The 11304-nt window shown below is 25.7% G+C and overlaps 1 protein-coding gene across 1 annotated transcript; it reads right to left on the reverse strand.

Annotated features, from left to right (window-relative positions):
- Nucleotides 1–310: 310 nt before the first annotated feature.
- LOC132925686 (zinc finger MYM-type protein 1-like) lies at nt 311–2509 on the reverse strand. Its single transcript, XM_060990058.1, has one exon. It carries the CDS (start codon nt 2507–2509, stop codon nt 311–313), a length of 2199 nt encoding a protein of 732 aa, XP_060846041.1.
- Between the last annotated feature and the right edge of the window lie 8795 nt (nt 2510–11304).

Raw genomic sequence — 11304 nt, forward strand, 5'->3', positions numbered from 1 at the left:
ATTTAAAATTTACTCTAATGAAAAAATATTACAGTACTTAAATTAATGACTAGTGTAATAATAGGCAGGGACGGCGCCAGGGTTTGCGAGGCCCAGGACAATACACTATTACGAGGCCCTAAATTAAAATTATTATAATATTGATTATAGGAACGATTGTGAAAAAAAATGGATACGAAAATGTAAAATGATAAACAAACTTTTGTTGATTTAATAATAATAATAATATATAATAATAATAATAATACGAACACTTGAATATTATTTGTATATTATACAGTATACTTATTACTTGTGCAATTGTATGTTACTAAAAAAATTTTTTTCTTAATTTTTTTGAAGCGAAAGTTTCTAAAAGATTTTGATAGTCAATTTTGTTAGATATTTCTTGTTCAATAGATATAAGTGCATGATCTGAAAGTTTCTCTTGGCTTAATTTATTTCGCAGGTACGTTTTGATTAATTTAAGCTTTGAGAAACTTCTTTCAGCACAAGCTGATGTTACTGGTATTGTTAACATGATTCTTAAAGCAATAGATATATTAGGAAATGAACCATTTGTCTTTTTTAAAATACCAAGAGCTATAAGCGGAGTTGTATTGTCATCAATCATCATACGAAAAATAAGAAGTTCAGAAAATAAGTCAAGTCCTTCCAAATCATTCAGATCACCATCGGATAATACTAAATGTAAATCTTTGCAATATTTTAGTAGTTCATCTTCTTCCATAGTTTTTACTTTACCTATTTGATACAAAAAACCAAAGTTATTCGAATATGACTCTAACTGGTCAAAACGTTTATTAATCGATTCTATTGCTTGATTAACAATAACTTGAAAATAATCAATACGAAAACGATCTTCCTCATTTGAGATTGATTCATCGTCATGTTCATAACTAAACATCTTCTTTTTCTTTCTAACACGACAACACTTAAAAATAATTGGGATGTCTATTTCTGAAGCCAGTTTATTTGCTATATTTTTTGCAAAATCGAATCCTGTTATTCTATACTGTTTCAAATATTCTAAAAGACCGTATACCATTTTTGTAGAAGTACTGATGTTCATAATTTGGGATTGAAGATTCTTACTTACAATATTCACCTTTTCTAAAATATCATACCAAATAATAAGGCTAAGTATAAATTCATAACTACTTATTTTGTTTAATAATGAATTAGCTTCACTTTTAGCCATTAAATCATTTGCCGTTTCATATACTTCTTCTAAAGCTTCTATTATACATGGAAATTGTAATCGTAATGCTTTCACGCTGTTTAGTCGACTTTCCCATCTCGTATCGGACCATTGTTTAACAGTAAATAATTTGCAGTGCTTTTGAATTATACTCCAACGATTTGTTGAAGCCGAAAATAAGGTGTAAACACGGCGTACTGTACCGAAAAATGAAATTGCTCTTGTAGAATTTTTTGCCGCATCGCAGAGAACTAAATTTAAACTGTGAGCTGCGCATGGTGTAAAAAAAGCTCTGAGGTTTATATTTGAAATACGTGTCTGCACTCCTTGGTATTTGCCAACCATATTTGACCCATTGTCATATGCTTGACCTCTACAGTCTCCGATATTTATATTATATAATTCTAATTGTTTAAGGAGAACTTCAGATAAATTTAATCCAGTAGTAGAATTTACATTTATGAAGTCTAGAAAATATTCTTGTATGGTTGGATCAGATTCATTACTTTCTTCCATATTTACTATGCGTATGAGAATTGTAAGTTGCTCTTGATGTCCGATATCTGGTGTACAATCCATTACGACAGTGAAATATTTTGCGGCTCGTATCAAACTTATTATTTTTTGTCTTATTTCATTTGCCATAATTTGAATGAGTTCGTCTTGTATATCATGGCCTAAATAATGCACACGAGTTTCTTCGTCTTTAATTCGTCTTAAATGTTCCTCCATTATCGGATCAAATTTTGCTAACATTTCAATAATACCAAGATATTTCCCGTTCCCTTTGGCATATAAAACATCTGTTGTACCCCTAAAGGCATCATTGTGTATGGCTAAATAATGAATTATTGATAAGACTCGGTTCAATACATTTCTCCAATGATTTTTTTCTCTTTCTATTATATTTATTTCTAGCTGGTTAATTGTTTTCCCTTTGGATATTCTAGTATTCAATTCCATCCAGGCTTCGACAGACTTATAATGTGAAATAGATTTTTCATGAGTTTTAAGTTTTTCAGATAAGTGTCTCCAATCATTGGTACCTTTAGAGCTTAATGAAGTCTCTTTATCATAATTAGCATTGGTACTAAACAATTTACAACAGTAACACAATACACAATCTTCCAACTTAGAGTAAATTAACCAAAATCTATTAATTTGTTCTCCGTTAATTAAATTACGGTAGTATAATTTTGTTGAAAATTTCCTTTTTGAACCATCATCTTGCACTGTAATTGGAAAGTTATGATTTATTACACGTGAAGGACCCAATTTAACTATTTCGTATTTTGTATTATTATTCATTACGATTGGCAATAATTTATAACAAACGTAAAAGGATTACAATGTCCAAAACAAATTACAATTCAATTAATTAAATTTTGATTTCGAAATAATATTATTTGTAATTTCTATCTATATACGGCGTATAATATATTTTATACATTCTGTTTATTTATAAAATTAATAATGTACAACATTAATGTTATACCTACATAATTTATATAGGTATAATGTATAACATTTTTTATAGTAAAAAAAATTGATCTATTTTATCAATAAATAATAAAAAAGTAAAGTTAATTTAACACCCTACTTTTGAAAAGAAAAAGTAATGTAACGTGATAAAAATAATGTTAGGTAGGTAATGCGAATGTAGGTAATTTAAATAAAAAATTTTAATGTAACAAGTACCTAACGTAATTTTATTACTTTTTAAAAGTTATTTACCCAACACTGCGGCTAGTTATTGTTAGTATAGTTGTATAGATAAACCAGGTAATCGTTTTATTTAAATAATATAAGTTGAGAATTGAGAGAGATGACGTCTAAAAGATACAAACAATTTCTAACCATGGCAAAAGTAAATACTTAAAATACTTATTTATAATATATTTTAGATCAAATATACTGATTGTTAGTTGTTACATAATTAAATTAAATAATATAACAAATAATAACATTTTATAGTAAAACTATTAGCCATCATAAGTTATAGTCAACAGAAAATTTTAGGTACCTAGTTTAGCAAGAAATCTAACATGATTAAAAATATTTGTATTACATTTTTTATTATATGTAAAATTATTTAATTTAATTATTACAATAATTTAAATAAAAATTAAATCCCCATCCACGCACAGCTGAACCTCTCCGTGTATTCTAAATTGTGTCTACTTACCACTTACCCCTTACGAAATTCAAATAAAATAAAAACTATTATTGCTACAGTACCGCCTGACAGCCGTTGCCAGACGTTCTTCAGTAAAAAGTGATTTGCAAGTTTGTAATTGTTTGTTCACCAAATCAAAAAATAAATAAGATAAGATAATAAAAAATTGATACATGCAAGAATTATATTTATAATTATTTTGTATAAACAATGCGTACTGCGGTGTCGACGAGTCTTTTTCTTATCGGTTACGGAGAAACCACTAATAATTGGCGACAACTTATAATAATAAAAAAAAGTATCATCATACTATAAATAAAATAATTTTCAATTTGTGTTTGTAAAAAAAACATTACACGTAACACGATAATACTTAATTTTAGATATTCTTAGTTCATGTTTTTTGTATTATGTTTACTTTTGAGTGTCTTTATTGGGAGCAAACGCGAGGCCTTGATAATATTCTCTAAAGCGCGAGGCCCAGGACAAATGTCCCACTTGCCCTACCCTAGCGCCGTCCCTGATAATAGGTAATTGGATTTGGAATAAAATACTAGGCTTAAAGAACAAACACATTGGAAATTTCGTAAGAATATATTTAATTCATTCAATGAAAAATAATATATTACATTAAAAGAATACATACATTTTATTATAAAAATACTAAATGGCTCACTGTAATAAAAGAATACATCGATTTTATTATTTTTCATATGATCACAGTTGTTAGTCCTAAAAAGAACTGTTTAAGTAAAGTATTCGCTTTCTGAATCAATATAATAAAAGACTATTCAATTGTATTATTTGTTACATGACCAGAGGATAGTCCTAAAAAGAACTGGTTAAGTAAAGTATTCGCTTTCTGAATCAATATAATAAAAGACTATTCAATTTTATTATTTGTTACATGACCAGAGGATAGTCCTAAAAAGAACAATTTTAGTGAAATGTAATTGGCTAATAATACTGAAATTACTATAAGTTATTTCTAGTTGCCTTTAATAAATGAGGTGGGTCAAATATTATATTATAAATTATAATGCTCAATTTTTACATTTTAACAAGGGTTAGAATAAAATATATATCTTGAGTCTCCTAGTGACTCCTGTAGCATGTAGACAATGGTTGCAATTCTCATAGGTAGGTACATTGTCAGAACCAAGAATAATTAATGAAAATATTATTATTATTTAAATGTGGTTTAATATTTTTAATTTTGAAAGTTTAGCTAATTTTGATGTGGTTGAAAACATTTTCGTTTTATTAAATATTTTACAAATTAAAAGTTGATCAATTATATACATTTTATGCTCTATACAATTTTTAATTGATTCTTCTAACCATTTTATAACTGTTTCATTATTTTTTACCCGCTCGGTTAATTGAAATCTAATTTTCTTTTTATTTAAATAGTTTTCATAGTTGTTTTCAAAAATATTTAAAACTTTATTTATGACATTATTGAAATTATTTGATGGTGCCTTAAGTCCACTTTCATTATAAATAGAAGTATAATTTTTATTAAGTAAAAGTAATTGTTTTTTATCGTTTAAGTTTTTATCTGTGAATAATTCAAGTTGACAATGGTTACAATTAAATTTTTTCATACATTTATAGCCCAAATATCCTGCAAAATATGTAACAGAGCAGTCTTCTAAAGTAACATCAGTATTTTTATCAATATTAACTGAGTCCTCATCAGATGATGAAAAACAGAGAGATAAATTAGAATTAGATTCTTTATTTGAATCTGAAGATAATGTTGAAATGTTAAAATTTATTTTATTTAGTGGTCTAACTGGATCAATTATAACTGGATTATCATCTTATTGGGTTACCTCACAATTTGTCCCTTTAGATGTACATAAAGAAAAAATACAATTACTTCTTATTGAAGTTCTAATCGTTCTCGCTGTTGGGTTTTTGTTATAACCACCATTTTGTCGAAAAATACTAAAAAGATTTTCTAACTTATCCTGATTTAAACGATTAGTGATTAAAAATACAATATTATTAGATTTCTCTGCTTCAAAAAATTGCAATATACCATTAATGGTCTGCGTAAAACCTATAAAACAGGGAGGTTGTGTTAATTTTCCTTTTTTTAATTTTTCCAAATTTATGAAATATTGTGAAGCTCCCGTTAAAAAAGTTTTTACAGTACCTACATCAGTTAATGCACAGAGATATGGATTATTGCTATATAAAGAATCAAATCTTTTTTGTATATGACTGAAAAATAATTTACTAAAACCTGGTAAGAATTTTGATTGACCAATCCAACGACGAATAGTTGATGGCCCGGGTAAATTGACTTTTTGTGTACGTAAAAATTTATATGCTGTTGGCGATTATAATATAAATTTAAAGCCAAATTTTTTTCATTTAATGTCCATGGACGACGCCTATCTTTTAATTGCATTGTTACGATTGCCTTGGAATTAATTGATGGAAAGTTATGCATATTTATTGAGTTCTTAACATTATTATGGGTGTTAAAAGTATTAACTCTTTTTTTTTAATTTTGAAATGTGAGATATTTTATTATGAATTAATTTGGTTTTTTAGTTTTCATTTTTGTCTTAGGTTTATTTTTCTAGGTGTATCTATTTCAATCAAATCAGATTTCCTTTTTAAATTTGGACTAGGCATGTCTATTATATTTGTTATTTTTATTTTTTGAGGAGTAGAAAACATTGAAGGGGGGCTTGGAAAAACTAACTCTACCATGTCTGATTTTGAGCGTATATATGTTTTAGTTGGGGTTGACTTTAAAATATTATACTCCTGTGTTCAGATTTGTCATTTTGGTCAAAGCCTAATTATTGAAGTATTATATAATTGGCTGTCCGATTTATTTTGTACAATAGTGACTTATAGTGTCACTTGTGAAAATGATAATACAGACTAAAATAGGTATGTAAAAAGAAGATCGCGTCTACGATAGATATGTATATTATAATAATAAAATACAAACACTGTAATGCTGTTTCATACCATTATTCCTACATATATATATATATATAAATATGTAACATATGTTAATATAGTGAAATATTACCTTTCCATCATAATCATTACCTGTTATTTATTATTATTATTATTTCAGTTTTGAAAATAGTGTAAAGTGGTATACTGTATGATCTCATCTAAAAGAATTGTAAGAATTTTATGGAGTGTTAACAAGAAAATTGTACGACTTAACATTGCTAAAATTTGTGACATACATGACAATTTGAGTAAAGAAATTTTAGAGGCATGAAATAATGAATAAATAGCAAAAGCATTGAAAATGGTCATTTGAATATGTAAGTATTCATTGGTTTTAGTTATTATTTACTGTTTTTAATTTGTTTGTACATTGGTAATTTAGAAGCAAATCATAATTTGACATGACCTAAAAAATATGAAATTGACTACACAAGTATGTGTAATAAACAAATGCAAACAGATCACAAAAAAATTATTTTTTTAAATTTATTATGTATGTAAATAAAACAATACACGGAAATTAATCAATTAAAATGAACACAAACAGAAAATCAAAGTAATTATTTGGAAATGAATTTGATCCGCTTTATTTTTTTTTAATGTTTCATACGTGTTATATTGCAAATTTTATCCTACAACCCATATGTATCACAGTATATGTGAGGTTTTAAATTTATGACTATTCAAATTTTGATAAACTCAATATTTTGTACAGTAATACTTACTGAAATTTACTTGCTAAATCCAGTGGCATGGGTAACAAACTGATCAGATAATAATTAAATGTTTGATATTTGTTGTGATATAGATTTTCTCCAGAGACCCGTATGTACACAGTATAATATGTGATTTTTTAGATTTATAATAACTTAAATTTTAAGAAAATCGACACTGTGTACAGTTAAGCTTACTGAAAGTTACTCACTGATGTTAATAGAATAGGTTTCAATCTGATCAGATAAAAAGTAAAAGTTTTAAAATTATTATAGTACTCATTTTGTCCACCTGCTCATTAGTATAAAAGAATATGTGAGGTTTTAATTTATAAAATTATCAAATTTTTAACAAAATATCATATAATCTATACATAATGCATATTAATAATGTTAAAGGTAAACAAACAAAGGTTAATATATTATACAAAATACAATATACACAATACATTAGTAAAGTTATAATTACAAAAAAAGTTTACAAATATTTACATAACTATATATATTAGAATCTTCTGGAACGGGACAACAGATAAAGAAATAATATGTAACATGATTCACTTTTTTTATATACTTAATGTTGAGCATCACATCTTATAGTGATAACAACGACAGTAAATTCAATTTAAAAGTTTATGATGTGATAGAAAAAACAAACAAATTGTTATACTTTGCAGGAACATATTGTTACCATGAAACAAATGAGATGACGCTGAACCTTAATGAAACGCACAATTTAATATGCATAACAGACCATAAAATAATACACAGCCAATACATGATCCGGTAGCAGTCTAATTATATCAATAAATATATATATATATTCAATCATATTATTGGTAAAAATGAGACAAATATAAGTTTATAAGACATGCAAAACAATTTTAAAATATTTAGTTTTTATTATAAACTTGTTTGGCACGCTTTGATTAACTGTATAAGGCCCATTTTTTTAATAATATTATTAAAAATACATTTTGTAATTATAACATCTGCTACCGGGTCATGACTATGTGTTATTTTGTGTTTTATATTACATATGCGTCATGAGTTTCCATCAAATTTAACATTCGCCCATTTTTTTCATGGTACCCAATGCTCGACGAATATAATAATTTATGTGTATTTTCTGTCATGTCAAATAATTTTAAATTAAAATAACTATCATTGTTATCACTATAGGACGTGATATTTAATATTTTCTTCATATTTAATTTAAAATGAAAACGGTAAGTTTAGTTTGATGAGGAAGAAGTAAAGAGTAAAGAAGGGAGGACCAGGAAAAAACCTGAGAGGTTAATGTATAATGAATATGATATGTATTTTATTTTAAATTAGTTATTAGTTAAGTTATAAAAATTGTATTTCATTTTTATTGCCATTTGTTTAAAAAAAAAAGTGTTTATAACTTAATATTGTGATTAGCAAAGGGGAATGATAATGATAATGTTATGATAATATATATATATATTTTTATTATTACGTTTATGTGACATTTGTAGGTTATTTTCAAACTAATGTGCTTTTGGTGCTTATTATGAGATCGACTCATGCTCCATATTATGCGTGTATTATTTAAACATTAATAAATGTTTTCTTTATAAATTATACTTAGTATACTTAGTACAAGGATGAACTAGATTGATCAGATATTCAACGATCAAAACGATGGAATTGGAATTTAATAGATTCAATTTTTTTTTTTCAAATAAAATGTCACTTACTCATAATAAATATTTTTATATATTTTTAAAACCGACACTTATGTGGTACTAGGCCATACATAAATTAATAATCCTTAGCCATACTCAAATCTAATAAATTATTAATCTTTAACAAAAAAATAAAAGTATAATTATTATATAAAATCAAATGATATGCACGAATTATTTATATTTTTATACATATATTTTAAAACAAAATTTATGTAGTACCAAGCTTTAAATTATAAACACTTAGTTTTTCAACAAGAATAACCTAATAAATTTTTAACTATAAAATTTCTTTCTAAATATTTGAAATTATTTTTTTGAAATATTTATTTAAAAAATGTAAAGTATAAATGTTTTTTTTTTAAATAAAAATGATCGTCACTACGAATAATAATTACATTTTTTAACTATGAAAGAAGGAGAATATTATTTAAAAAAAACTTTAAATATATTGTATTTTTTACTCACCAGTAGTCTTGGCTATGTCATGCGCAACTACGTCCATCTTTGTATGAATATAATGTTATATTGAATATCGACAAGTGTTGGTGAACCTTGTTCGTGTTGTTCTTAAGGGATGTCTAAATTGACTGATCTAGAGATGCGCGATTTGTCAGTTGCTCTAGTGCCGTTCCGACGATCGTCTTCGTCTATTGGTCAACACCAAAACAAAACACTGGCAACGTCGCACATAATTTCGTTCGCCTTAGAATAGTTAAAATCAGGCTCTTTGTTATTCTGACATTGGCAGCACTGCTTGCAATCTTGCCGGTGTACCGTAAGTAAGGCACTATAAATGAGGAGCGTCTAAACACAGGAATGCACCTTATGCACTCTGCGCATGCGCGTAATTTATTCACCACTATCATTGTTAGGCTGTTATCAATACATACCACATATTATATTTGAAAAGTTAATTATTTTGAATTTGTTTCCGTTTACTACATGTTGTATAAATAATATAATAATAACAATTTAAGTGTTAAAATAATTTACAGTTTGTCATTTCATTTTAGTTGTTAAAAAACATGTCAAATGTATAAAGTATAATAATAATATTTAAAGTGCTAAAAAAAAATCAAAAAACATCTATTAATTAAACCAATTCTAGATTTTAATGAATTATATATTATTAAAAATGATTAAAAGCATATTTTTATTAACTAAACCATTATACATACCAGAGACATTTGAAAAGTTAATAATTTCTTTTTCAACACATGTTCCATGATGATCATTTAAATGATTAATTAATAATACTTTTTTAGAAAATGTTAAATTAGAACAAGTAATACATTTAGATGATTTTTGTTTTACTTCATTTATTATATTATGTTTATTTTTCAAATGCCTTGTAAGTGTAAACTTAGTAGAAAATTGACTTTTGCAAGTATCACAATTAAATTCCATTATTCTTTATTGTATTTAAAATAATTAAATGCAAATTTTATGTTAAAACAAAAAATCATTACACTTTATATCTGTCATTGACAGCAATAACTATCTAATATGCTGAGATGGCTTTTAATAATGTTTATTTATATCTACATTTTACCCAATTACCTATTTGAACATGTCATAAACTAGACTTTATCAAAATTTATTACCAAAAGGCTATTTACTAAACGTTTTATTGAGTATTAACAATACACAGTCTTGTAATAGATACTTTTAAAATTGTATTTAATTATAGATACCGAGATACAAGTACATCCATTCAGAAAGCATTTAAAATACATATCAAATACTTAAAAAAAATATATTTAAGAACAAATATAAATACTTTATTTTTTACTTTTCTACTAGTTAGCTTTCCAAATTAATGTTGTAATAACTAATTTAAAATTGTCATGTTACATTCATTTTAATATTAGGTAGTAGGTTGTTAATGAAATATAAATAAGAGGATAAAAAAATATCATTCCCAAAAAATTTTGTTGTATGTAAGTATATTTATATTTTATAATAATCACATTCACAAATAAACAATAAACCAGCAACAGGAGACAAGAGTTTTCAATATTTATAAATGGAAAATATAAATAAAATAGACAAATAGTATAATAATTTTCAAAATAAAAAATATGTGACAACTGACGAATAATTCGTTTATCAAAAGTATTTGTATAAAAGTATTTGATTTTTCAAGTATAAATACCTCATAAATAGTATTTAAAATACTTATATTAAAAAGTATTCTAAATACTATACAAGTATTTAAATATGTGTATTCAAATACTTTACAAGACTGATATTACAATTTTAAAAATTCAATATTATCTAATATCTATATAAATTACATTATCTTAATAGTAAATACTTAACTACAATCGACATAAAGTAACCAAAATACAATGGGCTCAGTACCTCACCGTTTATTATGTTCATGGCATGTAGATAGAGCTTGGAGACAAAACATTTGCAAGATAACTGGACCTACACGCAAAGAAAAACAAGGAATTATATATAAAACTCTAAAAGTTCTTCAATCAATGTGTGATGAAAATGAAT

The sequence above is a fragment of the Rhopalosiphum padi genome, chromosome 3 (assembly GCF_020882245.1).
Source record: "Rhopalosiphum padi isolate XX-2018 chromosome 3, ASM2088224v1, whole genome shotgun sequence".
Lineage (NCBI taxonomy): Eukaryota > Metazoa > Arthropoda > Insecta > Hemiptera > Aphididae > Rhopalosiphum > Rhopalosiphum padi.

Excerpts from the sequence above, each read along its gene's own strand:
- LOC132925686 (XM_060990058.1), bottom strand. The coding sequence starts at position 2,509 with ATGAATAATAATACAAAATACGAAATAGTTAAATTGGGTCCTTCACGT.